Raw genomic sequence first — 17,286 nt, forward strand, 5'->3', positions numbered from 1 at the left:
AGCTTATGAAAACTTCCACTTCAGTAACCATATTCCCTCCACACCCCCAGCCATGTAACCTCTTGGTTTGCTGATACTCCTGGCTATGCATTTATTTTTTCTGTACAAGATTGTTTCCATTTACCTCTCAGATATTCCTACAGTTTTCAGTGAACTTCATATTAACTAACCTTTCTTCTTCAGCCTGTGTCATGAAATCACAGATGACAATAAGGGGGTGCAAATTGTCAGTTTGCATCAAGACCTTTGAAACTGCTCCATCAAAACCACAACAGCTAAAATATCATGCTGAATTGAACACTGTGCATTCAAAACTTGGCTTTCAGAGCAACTAACAGTCTCTGTTAGAGGTCATACTGCCAGAAACATATCTGTATTCATTTATAACTTTGCCATGTGGGCACCCACAGGTTACTACATTAATACGGTAAGTTCACCACCCCTATTAATACTGGTTGGTACATTTGAGAGTAGTTCAGGATGTTCCTGTGTAGGAGAGTGAGAACTGACAAAACCAATTATGTAACAATATTTTCTGTTGCTCGTTCCTCAGTCCATTCAGATTTTCTGCTAATTTTTTTCATTAGGAAATAAGTTATGGGGACTAGTTATGTCCCTTGTGATTTTTTGCTTCCTCCTTGTGTCAGTAGATGGAGCTATACCATCTAATTTTCCCTTGTACAAGAGCTAAGAGGAAGAAGTATAACAGACATAAAGAAGAGCTCTGTGTAGCTCAAAAGCTTGTCTCTCTCACCAACAGAAGTTGGTCCAATAAAAGATATTACCTCGCCCACCTTGGCTCTTTAAATACAATACTTAATAATTTTCTCCCTTGGAACTGGAGGTTTAAGATGTTAGTAAGCTAAAATATAGGATGGACCATAAAGTTAATATTAATGTTAATGCATATATTTATACTGCAAGCTACTGGAAGCTGACTGTGCCTCTATTAGTTTTAAATGTCTTCAGTATGTAATATATCATTATGGTTTCTCATGATCATACCTGTGAAAGGATAGTTAACAGACTTTCTGGCTGGGCTGGCCATGGGCCTCTTCAAACAATAGTAAAAGGGCTACGTGTATTATTTTGAGGACGCTTCACCACAGATTGTGTACAAATGATGAGAAACATTGAACAATATATTATGTTAAGCTTACTAGTGCAACATTAAGTACCAAGTAACTTACAACATAATTTGCTTTTTTCCAGTCTGGAAACTTCTCATTGTTTTTCCAAGGCATTTCCGTAGAAATCTCAAGTCCTTTGGTCAGTCTATTAATTGGAAAAAACAATTGGTTTCTTTCTGTTTCTAACTTCGAAAACCTAGATACTGTGTTATTAGATGACTTCTCTCCCGAACACACTAGACTAGGTACCCTCTTGGTGTATCTCTCTCTGATACCACACTAAATACAAGATAAATGTTTGCAAGACTGTTTTATATTATTATTCTTAAATAGTACTTTTCATCCACAGATCTCAGATCCGTTCCAAATCACATGAATACTTAACTTCAAACTTGATATTAGGAAGAAGTGTTCAAATGAAACAACATTCAGTTTACTAATTTTCATTGTGTAGCTAGATTTTCATTTAAATGCTTACAGTTTAGATCAGGTTCTTCAAGGTAATTAGGAATTCATGAAATCCACCCTCCAGTTATTTTTTGTACTTCAATATAACAAATCCATTGGCAGTTACTGGTTTCCATATTCATAGGTAGCTTTACTTTGTTTTTTAAATAGCATAAATTGACAGACTAGAGAGTGCTGTTACATAAATATACTCTTCTGGTTATTTTCACAGAATCATTAGTTAAAGACAACCACGGGCTTGTCTACACTATGGGCACTCCAGTGGCATGGCTACAGTGGAGTGGCACCATAATGTAGACATTTTCTACAGTAACACAAAGGATTTTTCCATTGCTGTAATTTGTCCACCGCCCCGAACAACGATAGTTAGGTTGACAGAAGCATTCTTCCATTGACCTAGCTGTGCCTACACTGAGGGAGAGCGGTAGGTCAGCATAGCTACAACGTGGATTGTCACACCTCAAACCCCCCTAGCTATTCAACCTAAATTTTAAGTGTACACCAGACCTTAGTAATGAGACTAATTCTCTTTTCAGATGTTGGCAGCGTTGTTTGAGTGTATCCCAGCATGTTAAATCGTTTTTAATGTCTAAGAACCCTTTTCCATTTCAGTTTTATCTAGAAAAAAATGCTTCCTGTATTAGCAATTAGTAGTCTATCCAAATTTCAAACTAATGCTTGAGATCACAATACTGTATTGCTGCATTTTTTAAAAAAAATACAAAACAACTCTAGTTCCATCTCTTATATGCAAAGTTGTCACAATGACATCTCTTTTCACCTTAGTTCCCTCCATTGAGCAGTTTGGCTGCAATAAAAAGGACTGCAAGGCACTAAAATATTAATCTGCATCGTAAACATTTACAAACTTGTTTGTACACTTCTGGTTAAAGGCCATTCTTTAATTGAAATTAGAGTCATTAGAGTGATTTTCCTGAGGATAGTAAAAACACACATGTAAATAGGTGACAGTATAAAAAGTAATTGACTTTAAATATGCTGTTATAAAAGTTGTCCCCTGACTCTTTAAAATCTGATACTTTATATATACACAGTTGCATGTGGAATACTTTTCACTTGAAGTACAAATTCCTTTTATGGATGATGATAAGCAGATAATGTCAAATCCTGCTGGTTGGTTAGTACAGTTAACTTGAGTGATGCTATGTGCATGAGTAAGGTGAGCAGTTAATTGCTCCAGTGGCTTGAAATAGTTGTGTTGGTATGTGTTAAACTATGACATTTTGGAATTCACCCAGGCCAGTACAGGGTTGGGTCACCATCTGTTTTGTAACCCTAGGTATCTTGTGGTTACGCAGTGTTGGTCCAGAGCTCTCACACCAACAGGCTGGTAGCAGCCCACAAGCCTCGCCCTACTGCTGGGACCGGTGCCTTTCCCTGGACTCCCATAGAGAAAGTGTTAAGTTTGCTGCCTCTGAGAGACCATGAAACACTCCAGCCTGTCAGTTTTCTAGAAGCACACACTTTACTGACCTTATACAGCTCTGATTGTTTTTAGTGAAAGCAAAATGAGTTTATTAACAAAAGAACATGGATTAAGTGATACCAAGTAAAAGGGATAAAGGTAGCAAATAAAAGTGAAAGCACACATCTTAAAAACTAAACAATCTAGAAAGATACAGTCTCTGTTCCAGATGATTCCTCTCATCCACAGTCTCCATTCCAGATTTTGCTGGCCAGGAGCCATCACAGAGATCAAATTGCTTGCTTCCTTAGTCTCTTTCTGTTCCTTTTATCCGTGTAGCAGACCGCAGACTCACTGGTGTGTTGCCTCGGGAATTAGCTCAATTCCAGCTCTCGGAGCACTCTCTGCCGGCCTCCATCTCTCCTGCCTCAGGCCCCGTGTCCCTCCTGGACCCCAGTTCCATTTACCTGGGGTTCTGCCCTGCAGCAGTACCCCCACACTCTGTCTCTCCCCTCCCAGGAGACCCCCCTCACCCTATGCCTACCTTGCCTCAGTGGCTACTGCCAGTCATCATCTAGCCCCCTCTCATGGGGCAAACTGCAGTCTGTAATGGCCACTCATCATTGGCAAGGGGGATGGACCTGCAGCCTTTCCCAGCAGCCCCAGTACCTCCCCTGGCCTTTATAAGGCCTCAGTCTGGGGAGTTGTCAGGCTGGAGCTCCCCAGCTCCTCTTGCCCTTCCCTAGCACTGCTCTGCCCAAGGTACCCTGTGCTCCCAGGCAGCTAGGTCCTTCTCTCTCCAAAGCGAGAGAGAGACTGTTTGCCTTCTGGCCCGGCAGCTCTTTTATAGGGCCCAGCCTGGCCCTGATTGGCTGCCTCCCAGCCTTTTCTTATTGTCTCTCAGCCCCAGTCCTCTCCAAGGGCTGGCTTTTAACCCTTTCAGGGCCAGAGCAGGGTGACTGCCCCGCTGCAATCCCCAAAGGGATTTTCTTTGTCTTATAAGTTGGGAAGGACTCCTCTGGATTCAGTCTCCACTGTTTCACTGGGATGCAGGAGCCACATTAATTCTCTGTGTCTAGAGTTCAGGATCAGGACAACCCCTGCTGATGCAGCTTTAAATCTTTGTTTACTGCTAATATGTAAATTGAAGTAAACCCACATTCCTTTGTCTAGAACAAACCTTTAAAGGTTTATCACCTTTACAGAGGCTTAGCTGTCTGGTCTTAAATATGTTCTAGTAACATCATACAGTGGCAATTCATAACTTTACATATAATGTTATCATTGTAAAATGCATGTGTGTGTTATTAATAACTAGTGTGTTATTAGTTTTCATATAATACCTTACACATTACCTTTTGGATAAATACCATGTCAACAGAGTGTTGGGTGTGGTGAGTTATTTGGATCTGATGAGAGACAATGTATCCAAAGCCACTGTGCTTTAAGGGCTCTTAGGGTCAGAGGTGGCAGGTTTGTAGACATTTTGGTGGTGCCCAGAACCCGCCCCCCAAACTCCCTCCCAGAGCCTTAGGCAGGTGGGGGGTGGAGTTTGGGGGGTGGGAGGAGGTCTGGGGTGCCGGCCCTGAGCTGGGGCAGGGGATTGGGGGGCAGGAAGGGGGCAGGGTGCAGGCTCTGGGAGGGAGTTTGGGTGCAGAAGGGCTGAGAGGTTGGGCTCTGGGATGGAGTTGGGGTGCAGGAGGGGGCTCCGTGCTGGGGCAGCAGGTGGGAGAGCAGGTGCAGGCTCTGGGATGGAGTTTGAGTGCAGGCTGTGGGCTGGGGCAAGGGGTGGGGGGTGCAGGCTCTGGGAGGGAGTTTGTGGGCAGGAGAGAGTGTGTGGGAAGGGGTGGGGGGCAGGCTCTGGGACAGAGTTTGGGGGTGGGAAGGGGTGCGGAGGGAGGGGGTGCAGGGGTGGGGCCTGGGGATGAGGGGTGTGGGGTGGGGCTGGGACTGGGGATGAGAGGTTAATGATGCAGGAGGGGGCTCAGGGCTGGGGCAGAGGGTTAGGCTGCGGGGGATGAGGGCTCTGGGGCTGGGAATGAGGGGTTTGGGGTGTGGGAGGGGCTCAGGGCTAGGGCAGAGGGTTGCGGTGCGGGGGTGTGAGGGCTCTGACTGGGGGTGCGGGCTCTGGGGTGGGATGGGGCAGGGCTGGGGGTGAGTTTGGGGTGCAATCAGGCTTCCCCAGGGCTGGGGCCAGAGAGGAGGACTCCCCTCAGCCCTCTCCCTCCCAGCAGCAGTGAGCTCTTGGGGAGGGCCTCTCCCCCCCCCGTCCCCCAGCAGCACGCTCACCCCGCATCACAGTCACTGCATGTGCTCCTAGGGCCCCTCTCAGGCCCGGGAAGCCCCGTCACCTCCCCTGTGGTGGGTGCCGGGGGTGGGCTGCCATCACGTGTGTGCTTCCTCCCCTGCTGCTACTCCTCACTGTAGCCTCACTGGGGGTGAGGGATGGGGCTGCCCCTTGCCTAGCATGGGGCAGGAGAGGTGACTGCAGGTGAGGGGGCCCTGTGCTGGTGGAGGGTCCCACCGGAAAAGGGAAGGGTCTGAGGCAGAAGGGCAGGGTCAGGGTTAGCCTGCCCTGCCACTCGGGGATGGGGGGCACTAGGACCATGCAGCAGCAGTTGATGCCCAGAGCCAGCAGAGTGGAAGCACCCAGCGTGGAGCTGCAGGGGAGAGGCAGGGATGCTGGGGGGAGCCTGGGGAAGGTGCGCAGGGGCAGCAAATGGGGGCCGGGAGACCCTCTGGGGAGGTGTGGGGGGCAGCTGGTGGGGTCGGGGGAGAGACTGGACCCCAAACATTGGTGGAGCCGGGCCCCAGGGCCCTGAATATTGCTGGAGCCCGGGCACCATGCGGCCCATATAACTTGCCGCCCCTGCTTAGGGTATGTCTACGTTGCAATTAAAACCCTCAGCTGGCTCGTGCCAGCTGACTCAGGCTCAAGGAGCTGGAACTGCAGGGCTGTTTACTTGTGGTGCAGACTTCCAGGCTCAGTCTGCAGCCTGACCTGTGAGAAACTTCCACCTCACAGGGTCCCAGACCCCAGGCTCAGGCCTGAGCCCAGAAATCTACACTGCAATTAAACAGCCCCGCAGCCCAAGCCCTGCGAGCCCAAGTCAGCTGGCACAGGCCAGCCCCAGGTGTCTAACTGCAGTGTAGACACATCCCCTACAGTCACATAAAGACATCATAGGTATTCTGGATACAAACATTGTGATGCATGTATTCTGGATGCAAACATTTCCCTTTAGTGCCATGAATTTCAAAAGTACATCAATCAATCTTTGTTTCAAAAATAATATTACGGAGGTGAGATGAAGTTAAAGGTTCTAAATTGCTTCTGGGAGGTAGTCTATCTACAACTTCTTTAGCACTTATTAGCATATACAAAGTGGCAGTTTTGTGGCAGACCTTGTTGGCATTGGCCTCTGAGAAGGTAAATTAATCCGAAGGTAATGTGCGTTATAACATGTACTGCATAACATTTGTTTGCTCCTGTGACTGCTCTGGTGTGTGTTGAAAATGCAGGTCATAATGATTTTACCATTCTGTCGTAACAGAATGTACCCGTACATCACATCATCGTTTAAAGGCACTGCAATGGAAGAAATAAAGAAGGCAGAAGTGGATGTGAAGATTGGTTTGTAATATCCTGAACTAACCATTTTTAGTACTATAACTTTGCTTTTTATTTCAAAATTGTGGCTTAATTATGCTAGTAGTAAAACTCTTGTGAATAGAAATCAATAACACTTTTGTAGCACTTCATATTTTTATATGCTCACAAATATTAGCTAAACTCCCACAACTGCTCTGTTGTGGTTTAAAATATAAAATACAGAAAAAAGCATAGTCACAAATTTCTTTGCAAGGTAGGATGGGGAGTTTTAATGAAAGAAAGCAAGGAATCTAAAGAAAAGTAGTGATCCTCCTCCTAAATCCAAGGTCATACTGACATGGTGGGGGGACTCTATCTTGGGAAGCAGTGACTTTGAAAATGATTTTGGGAGTCATGAGGGATAATCAGCTGAATATGAGCTCCCAGTGCAACACTATGGCCAGAAGTGTTAATGAAGGCCTTGAACTCATAAAGAGGGGAATCTCAAGGGGGAGTACAGAGGTTATTTTACCTCTGTGTTTGGCACTGGTGTCACTGCTGTTGGAATACTGTGTCCAGTTCTGATGCCCACAATTCAAGAAGGATGTTGATAAATTGGAGAGGGTTCAGAGTGCAGCCATGAGAATGATTAAAGGATTAAATAATCTACGTTATAGTGATAAACTCAAGGAGCTCAATCTATTTTAGCGTAACAAAGAGAAGGTTAAAAAGTGAATGGATTACAGTCTATAAGTACCTAAAAGGGGAGCAAATATTTAATAATGGGCTCTTCTGTCTAGCAGGGAAAGATATAACACAAGCTGACAGCTGGAAATTGAAACTAGACAAATTCAGACTGGAAATAAGGCATACATTTTGATCAGTGAGTGTAATTAACCATCGGAACAGTTTACCAAAGGTCATGGTGAATTCTCCATCGCTGAGAATTTTTAAATCAAGACTGGATGATTTTTCTAGAAGATATGCTTTAGAAATTATTTTGGTGAGGTTCTCTGGTCTGTGTTCTTCAGGAGGTCAGTCTAGATGATCAGACTGGTCCCTTCTGGCCTTGGAATCTATGAATTGTCTGTAAATCTAATTTAGTGACTAAGTATGTTAGTACCTCAGGAGGTGCTCACGTGGTGCAGTCTCCGTCATTCACTAAGTGCCCTTTATTCCCAGAGATTTCAGTAAGGCAGAGGATGCTCAGCACCTCACAAATTCATAATCTGAGATTTAAAACATTTAACAGTACCAAGTTGTCATGGTGTTTACCCAGTAAACGTTTTCTTTTCCTGTAGAGCCAGTATTTTATGTCTCTAAGCTATACTTTAAGTAATTGCTTTGTTTTGCTTATGTTTTCTAGCTGAACAAGCTGTAGAAGAAGCTAAGTGCCAGTTAAAGCATTTAGAAGGATCTCTTCTGCATGAAGTCAGTAAGGTACTATAGCAATGATAGTATTTCTTATGCATATTCAGAAATATTGCTTGTTATCGCTCTGCAGTAGCCCATGTTTACTGGCCACAGGTGTCAGTGTGGAAAATGAACAGTAGTAGCTTTTTTGGAAAGGTACCTAATTTCTTCGGAATGTAATTTTTCAAAAAGATAGGCTAGAAACAACTGTAATGAAAGGCTTTTGAAATTTAGCTTACAAGTAATATTAAACACCAGGGAGGATACCCAGAACTACTTTTCTGTCAATTACGTATGTCCTATTATTGAGGAGTTTTACAATGATAAAGTGCCTAGTTGCACTGGTCTTGGATTCAGTTACATTTCCAAGTAAATATTTTAAGAAACTTCCGCCTATTGGTTGCTTTTAAATGTGATAATTATAATGTTTATGTATGGAGATATTGTATTCATAGAACTAATTCTATGTAATAATATTGCTCCCCCTCCACCCCCCCCTTCATTGGTCCTCCAGCCTTCTGTCCCCATGCATGCATGTAGACTTGAATTTTTCATGATTTGCCAGTGAAATGCTGAAGACAAGGCTTGGTGTCAGCAGAAGGGCATATGTCACTTGCAAAACGTGAAATTGTGGGAGATGGAAGGAGGAGCAAGTGTGGTGATTAATTCTCAAAATCTATTTTAAGGGTCCATCACCTATAGCGTAACTTCATCTTTCCATTCCAAAATATTGTAATGATTGTTTCTTTCTCTTATAGAGTGTCATTGAAATTGGTGTTTGTTCTTTTTTGACTGGCCAGAATCACCGATAGTTTTTCTCTTGTGTGTTACCCTGCCGTTGTAGATAATTGACTGCTCTAACTTACACTCCATGCCACTGGTGTTTGGGTGCAAAGTCAAACAGACCAGAAACATTGAAGTTTCATTCTGTGGCCTCAGATGTATATAAATGGAGGAATAGAGTTAATTAAAACCTACTGCCTTCTGCTCCACTCCTTGGGGTATTGTGCTGTGAGCAGCAGAGTGAATATTTAACACTGATTCTAATATATCCTGATTTAATCTCCAGTACACTAACTGTGTCTGGAAGCATCAGGGTTGTTAGCAGACTGTAGTGACAAGCTTTGAAGTAGGGTGGGCTCTAGAACATTCACTTTCTCAGAATGGGAAGCAGCTTGAAAAAAAAACATAGGGTATTAATCGATGCTAAAATAACTTGTTTTACTGCTCTTTCCCCTAAATGGAAAAGTCTGCTCAGCTTGCATTACAGGATGCTCTAGAAAACGCAAAAAGAAAGCGTGAGAAGCTGCGGGAGAAACAAAGGCAAGATGTGAGACTATTTAATCAGTGTTTCAGAAAAAGTGGTTGTGTACTGTATGTTGTAAATGGTGATTTGATCCAGAGTCTGATACTTAAATAGTGCTTTCTCAAGTTGCAACTGTTCATCATTTCAAGGTGCTTTTCAATTATTTTGGATGCTCCAATCCTTTCCCCTTTTCTGGAAATTTTTTTAATCCTTGTAATTTTTTGGTTAAAATCTTTTAGAATGAAATTCCTTTTATCTATTTAGACACTTGGGTTATGTTTTCTCCCATACATCAGATGAAACAAATATTGTTTAATATTTATAATATGGCTACAAAAATTTGGAAGAAGCTCAAATGTTGGCTCTCTCACGTTGAGACGTTGGAGAATAGGAATAGGAGCATGCTAGAGACCTATGGCCATTGATCCTGCATAAAAACAAGTATTTTTAGGAGTCTGCTTCTGTCAAACCCTGACAGTATTTTAGGGTGTGCTTGAGCCTATAACACCTATCTGTTGCCTAGATTAGAGTCAACTGCTTCCTTTTCTAGTTAATATCCACAAACAGCAGTTCAGATCAAATATCCGCTCTTCAGGGAAAAAGTGAGATTTGTAGTCCCTCGGTGTGGGTCCTTTTGGGCAGCCAGAGGGAAGCCCAGAGGCTAGATTATATTTTGTTTACCAGATCATCTTCACCATGGGTCCAAAGGGTGCCCAAAATTTTTCCATGAGGAAATTATTATTTTGTATCCTACAGGTTGACATTTTCAGTCTCCTCCTCAACAAGGCTACAGCATAGAATCTTCTTTAGAGCATGCAGTAGCTCTTGTCTCTATTTTTATGACTTGCAGATTGCAATTGAACAGAATGTAGGACATTTCCTCCACATACAGGCAAATTTGTCAGACCAGGAGTACAACAGAAGGAAACAGAGATTTACTTCAGTGTCCAAAGAAGCTGGAAATTATAGGCCTGTATTACCCAGGTTGAAAGATATAAAGTAATGTCCATCTTCAGGCTGATATTCATAAGGTCAGACATTCAAACAGTCAACTGAAGGCATTCCCCTCTTTACCGGATCTGAGAAACACATACTTGCACTTAACTGGGGTTTTGTCTGGTCTTGGAGTCACTTACATAAGCATGTTGCTGCATTATAACGCTAATTAACACAATGGATTGATATTAGGTGAAGTGGATATCTCACCCATTTCCCCATACCCTGACTGCTAGAAAGGAGGAAGTTTTCCTTCTTCATTGTCTTCCCTCCTGGCTTTTGGGAAATTATTTGCCCTCTCTATTCTTACCCAGCTACTATCAAAGATGCAGATCTTCCCCTTTTTACTCCTGCTTGAAGAGTATGATGTGATTACACCTACCTGTCTTTTGTTTTTTCCTTATTAGACTCTGTGCTTATTACCTAGCACGGGCAGAACAAATGAAGTGCTAATCAGATGCCCGGATTTTGCAAGAGCAACTTGTGGGCTGAGACTAATGAATATGAGATGGTAAAATCTTCTTGGGTGTGGCAATCCATACCAACTATCTAATGACCCATGGATATGTCCATATATAATCTATAAAGTGGTGAAATTGGGTTCAAACCTTGCTCAGAAGAGTAATCTCTGGCAGATGGATTGTCTGGTGTGTAGGGACAATAACAAACAGTGGGTAGATTCCTATTTCACTGGGTTTTCATCTTTGCTCCCCACAAAACCTTTCACAGTATAACTAGACAGTTTCACTCTGTGCACTCTGTCAACAGAAACTTTTAATGGAGTTTCAGGGGAGAGCAGCTATTGCAAAGAACACACTACTTCATTCAATGCAGCAGAAAATGTCTTTGGTTACTTTGCTTTTTTCCTGCAGGACAAGTAATTCTATCACATTTGCCTCTTTGCTTCATGGCTTTAAACCTCAGTTTGGTAATACCGCCTCTGAACACTGCATCACAATGATGTGATGCGCAGGGTTATTTTAAGACTTCCTGGGAATGACCCAAGAATTTTGGAATGGATAGCAGCTCTGAAACAAAACGTTTATAGGTTTGTAGGTTCCAAGACCACAAAGGACCATTGTGATCATCTAGTCTGACCTCTTCTATGACAGGCCATAGAACTTCTGCAAAATCATTTCCGTTTGAACTAGCGCATATCTTTCAGAAAAAACATCCAATCTTTAGCTATTGGGGAGTCCTGTGTAGAGTTGCCTCTTTAGATAATAGTGAACACATTCTTGCTTCTGTGATGCCTCACTTCAAGGAAGGCCACAACTGTCATTTACCGAAAGTAAAATCCTCACTTCCTGGAATCTGAAGGTCACCTGTAGTACATGGCCTTTGTGTAGTTCTTTAACTGGATAATGTTACATTTTCTAATGTTACTGGCAGATGCAGCATACAAGTAGTGATTACATGGTGGTGCTTACCTTGGAGTTCTCATACCAATTTTAATACTTTCCATTCCTCAGGCCTACCCCCACAGAATGTGGTTTATGTTAGTTGAAGCTCCTTGTTCATGATTAGTTTCTTTGACTGTGGTAGCTCCTTGCAGAAAGTTCTACAAAGCCAAAGGGCACTTTAACCCTCCATTCTCCAGTAATTGAATAGGAGGAAACATGAAGTGTATGGAATGATACAAGTCAACTCTGAGAACAAAACTGGCTAATTTTCTGTTGCTTACTAATGGATGATGGTTACAGTATGCCTAGTTTAAAAAAAAATCCATAAACCAGAAACTTTTTGAAATGAAAACAAGTGCCAATTTAGTAAGGCATTTTTCCCTCTACAAATGCAATGAAAGAATGTCTTTAGCTGTTCTCATGGTGATAAACATGAACATCTTCATAGCAATGGCTTTCAGTCTTAATTTGGAGGCTAACAGCTAACACTGTCTTCATTAATGTCAAGCTGCCAAAGTGCTACTTGGTTTGTGTTTGATTTTAAGCAGGAATTTTCTGTTTTCAAAAATGGGTGAATGTGATCTGCCTCTCATCCATTTCCAGTATACAGACGTCTGTCCCATCAGTTTGAAAAACCAAGAAGCATGTTAGCCTTTCAAAGTTTGGATGTTTTTGTGGTTGATATTACATTTTTATCAATTATATTTCTGGTGAAAGTGAACTGTCCAATCTCTGTATCTCCTAAACCAGATTAACAGTGGCTATTAAACTGGTAACAGTAAGTAAAATTAAATTAAATTAAAAACTTTAAAAGGAAATTTATAAAAGAAAACTGCTTGTTGATTTTACACTGCTCAGAGAATTGAGGAGGCCAAAGAAGCTCTATTTAATGTTTGGAATAAACATCGAGAACAGAAGTCATGATGGAATGTTCATCTATAACAATGGTCGCTTGGTCAGAATGTATGAGAAAGTGGGACCACATCTTAAACAGGGGTCTCGGTAAGCTTTGTTTGTTTGTTTGTTTGTTGATCAGGTTTAAAATTTTGTTTTAAAATGCAGGTATTTTGAATACTAGCAGGAGTCTAAAATCCATGATCCCACCTGAAAGAAGTTATTTCCTTTTCAAGCATATGCACAACATAGATTATTTATATATTTTTGAGAGTTATGTACATGTGTTAAGGGAAGAATAATGTAAAGAATAGAGCAGTTCTCAAAGTAATTTTTAGAGTAACTCACTATTGTTGAATTTCTTATTGCAACTTGGGAGTTCTTGAGTTCTCAGTTTCTCTGAGCTTTTACCTGCATGTAAGTATTTCTCTTTTTATATTCTTCAAATCCTGGTGTCTGTTCCTTTCCCTGTCCTGCCACTTCTGACATGTTCTCACATTTTAGAAAGTAATATTTTTGAGGTTTATTTCCTGTACTCATTTGAAATGAAGTAACTTAAATATAATTCTGCACATGACTTTGATCAGACAGGATACTAGTCTCAGTTTTCTATTAGAAAAATATTCCTTAATTTGAAATACCTGTTTCTAAAGTGAGTCAAGGGCAGCGCAAACTAAACAGATGAACTTGTTCTTTGAACTTGGACCAAAATGCTTTGAAGTGATGTTATTTCAGTTTCAGCGGTGGTGCAGTTGGAATGGTGGATATGCCCTTAGAAGCCCTGGAGCCAACACACAATAAACAGGCCTTTGTCAATGTTAAAGAATATAACCACTTGCTGACATCCATGGAGCATTATCTGATCCAGTACTGGAAGGACATTGGAATAAGTAAATCTTTATTGTTTAGCCTGGCTTATTTTATATAGCTATTAAAAAAAAATCTGTGTCAAACTGTTAATTCATCAAATGCATCAGATAAATCAGAAGTTGGATCTGATTGTAGCTTTTAAGAACAGCCACCTGAGGGAGTCAGTGTGTACCAGACACTGTACCAGTTGCAATTCCTAGAGGCATGCTGTGCGCAGAAAATAGAGGCAAAGAGATTACTCACTATTCAACTGTTGCTGCCTCTGGGAGCACACACAGGAGCAGAGGTTGCACGTAAAGTACTTAGATATGGAGTTGAGATGAAGGTGCTATAACCATGCATGCTGCCTTTTCAAATGCTAATCCTGGGATCTGGTGGTGAGCCTATGTTGGTCAACCAGTTGAGTTCAATTTGTGTAGAGCCAGGATGACAAAGTGTGGACCCAAATGGGTGTCCAGCTGTAAGAATCAAAAGTACAGCTGGAGGAATCCTAAAATGCAACCTGAATTTGCTCTTTCCCAGTAGCCACAGGATGAAGACAAAGGAAACCAGGTGCAAATTTTATTAGTAGTGAAATCAGGCAAGCATTTTGGTTCATCTAGTAAGGAATTGGAAGTACAACCAAATGTTACATCTATTCATTTTTTAGATAAATTGATTCTACATGTATTTACAAATTTGATGTGACCCTTGCTGTGTCCCAGTTCAAGCAATGTTGTTTTAACGAATGCTGTAATCTGCTTTTTGTATAATTTATTCATTAATTTCAGTGTGCACTAGAAAACTTCTATAGTGTGAAAAATGCACAGAGCTCCTGCATCACATCTTGGTTTTGAAAATAAACAGATAATTTTGGGTAGCTTTCTTGTCTTATAAATAAAAGATGCAATATCACTATTTGTTTAATTCAGATCCATAGTAGTACTTGGAATAATCGTGCTCTAGTTTGAATGAAATTATGGTCTTTTACAAAAATCTAAGCGTGATTTCGTCCCTTCACAAATAATGTGCATTTCTGTCTAATGCAGAGAAGTTTGGTAGCTCAAGATGTCCAGTTTCACCTGGCTACACTTATTTCCAAGCCCAGTTCCCCACCCCACACTGTCCCCATATGCAAAATTTAGGCTGTCACTGTGGGGTTTGTGCTTTTTTGTTTCTTTGTTGTAATATAAAAATTTAAAACAGAACAGTTGATGTGGACATGTTCTGTAAAATACTTCCTCCTGAAGTATTCAAGTACTTTTTGGCCAGTGTACGTATCTGTAAAAGCCCCTGCCTGTTGCAAGTATGTCAGTTAACCAATAGATGTGTACCGGTAGCATTGGGTCCCCAAATATCTGGTTCCTTTGGGACAAGTGTAGCCTCAGTGCAGCCTTGGACAAGTGTCCTTCTTTTATACATGATCGATCTGCCAGTATTGCTCTGTATGAAAGAAAGCACAAGAAACACTTAAATCTACACAGGCAGTTAATAGAGGGTCTTTTCTCTCTTCCTAGAAAAAAAGTGATGGAGTGCTTTTAAACTCTGGTGTATGAGCAACTGCTCCTGAAACCTTAAAAGGGATATTTATGTAGTTCCTTACTTACTTTTGAAGATGGCTAGTGAGAAGGAGAAGTTAGTTGAAGTGAACAATTATACACTTTCATGGATGGGAGCAGGGTTTCCTGTAGTGCTGCATATCCTTATGCACCATAAGCTATATTGATGCTCTGCTTCCAATTGGCTTTAATGTAGGAGCAGTTGTTTAGAAGTTAGTAAACTACCCGTTTTAACTTTAGAGCAACTTTGGCTTTTCAGACCCTGGCTCCAAATACGTGTCTCTGACGTATTCAACCAATCCACCTCAGGATGTCTGTGCATAGAGTCCTTTCTTTGAGTGCAGGTCTGAAAATCAGCCATCCAATTGGTCAGGATCACTATTATTTAATATTGGTGGATAGCACAGGGGTGCATGGCACTTGATGGAGAATACAGGCATATAAAAAGACATGTTATGGCAGCAGGATAAATGACATGGATCAGAGAAGGAGAAAAATCTTACAGAGAACAAGATAGAGGTGGCTTGTTTTGCAAACCACTAACGTGTTTTGGGGTTTTTTTAGTAAGCTGATATTAGAAAGTTAGCATTGGGACACATTTGGTGAATGCATATGGAGGGGATGGAAGTGATGGAATAGTGTTTGTTTCTATCAGTTGGGCTCTGTCAAATATAAGACAAAAGAGTCCCAGCCTCTGAAGGAATTTGAAGGAGGAGAGAGAGAGTGCAAAGCTCTCAGTACGAGATTTCTGAAGCTGCCCATGGAGATGTTTGAGGGAAAAGGAAACTAAGGGAGGCATGAATTGAAGCAGAATTGGAAGATCAGAAGGCCCAAGTGGGGCCTTATTTATAGCAGACTGACTTAAGGCAGAGGGGTGCAATCCATGACCTTTCCTTCATACTTTCTCCCACAACTTTCGCCAGCACTCAGCTGCACATGTTTTTATTGACTTTAACCATTCTTCCCGCTCCAAGCACTCTGCCTATGGAACCCAAGTGAAGTTTTGGCTTTGTCAACTTCCTAGAGCTAGAAATGTTTTGAAAGAAATACCAAGTAATTATTGCCCTGCTCTTGGATGCTGCCTTTACCATGAGAGACTGAAACTGATTAACTCTGTTGACTGTATTTATGTGCTTAAATGAGCAGGTGGCTTTGATCCAATATTTTTTGCTGTTTATAAGATAGATTCTTAAAGTTTAATCCTTTAGAGCCTAATTTTCAATTACACTCTTAGTTTTATTGAAATAAATGTGGGAATAAGGGGCACAACGTATGAACCTCAATGTAATAAGCAAGGTCCACAAAGAATAATGTATCTGACAGAATAAGTTTACCAAAATAACTGATCAAAATAAAAAAATTACAGCAATTCACACAGCTTTTCTGCCAGGTGTTTATGAGCAAAATAATTGTTCTTTCCAGTGAGTCTGTACGTAGAGTCATAGAGTTTAGGCCGGGACTACAATATCATCTAGTCTGATCTCCTGTGTGATATTCCTAGATAATCCTGTCAAGTGACCCCCACCCACATGCTGCAGAGGAAGGCAAAACCCTCCCATGGTTACTGCAAATCTGACCTGGGGGGAAATTCCTTCCCCCTCATATGGCGATCAGTTAGACCCTGAGCATGTGAGCAAGAACCAATTAGCCAAGTACCTGAAAGAGCCCTCTCAGAGCCTTGGCTCTCCCGATCCAATGTCCCATCTCCAGCCATGCCCATCTCTGACACCTCAGAGGAAGGAGAGAAAAAAACAAAAGAGAATACACTGCAGGGGGTACATCCCTTCCTGACTGCTGCCAGTGGCTGGCTGAAGCCCTGGAGTTTAAGCTTTTAGGAATATAAGACATAAAGCAGAAGTGAGCCCCACAGCTGCTGAACCCTGCCCTGCCCCCTACTATCACATCATGCTTGCATTAGTTCCCTCTTTTGATGATTATGATGGTGTGCCCCTAGTATATACTGTTGCCTTTCTGGGCTTGTGGTCTAGGTCTTGAATGAGAAAACAGTGATTGAACACTTCTGGATTCTGTTTCTAGTCTGCTACTGACTTCATGTGATCTGAAGTAAGTCACTGAAACTTGGGACAAAATTTTCCTTAAATTAATTTTCCTTAAATTAAGCTCCTAAATCTGTCTTTAGGCCTTCAAAGTAGAATTTACAGAAGTACCTAAGTGACTTATAAGCATAAATACCATTAACTTTAAATGGTGACACTGCCTGAAATTCATTTAAGCACTCTTCAATTGTAC

The 17,286-nt window shown here is 41.7% G+C and overlaps 1 protein-coding gene across 1 annotated transcript in view; it reads left to right on the top strand.

Moving 5' to 3' along the window:
* MORC1 (MORC family CW-type zinc finger 1) overlaps positions 1 to 17,286 on the top strand; it is a 96,952-nt gene that overhangs the window by 27,376 nt on the left and 52,290 nt on the right. Inside the window, exons 10-14 of the mRNA XM_073306177.1 lie at positions 6,579 to 6,658; positions 7,983 to 8,056; positions 9,279 to 9,352; positions 12,593 to 12,736; positions 13,364 to 13,518. Of these exons, the coding sequence (XP_073162278.1) occupies positions 6,579 to 6,658; positions 7,983 to 8,056; positions 9,279 to 9,352; positions 12,593 to 12,736; positions 13,364 to 13,518 (527 nt within the window). The remainder of the gene's footprint in view (positions 1 to 6,578; positions 6,659 to 7,982; positions 8,057 to 9,278; positions 9,353 to 12,592; positions 12,737 to 13,363; positions 13,519 to 17,286) is intronic.

The sequence above is a fragment of the Lepidochelys kempii genome, chromosome 1 (assembly GCF_965140265.1).
Source record: "Lepidochelys kempii isolate rLepKem1 chromosome 1, rLepKem1.hap2, whole genome shotgun sequence".
NCBI classification, from domain to species: Eukaryota; Metazoa; Chordata; order Testudines; family Cheloniidae; genus Lepidochelys; species Lepidochelys kempii.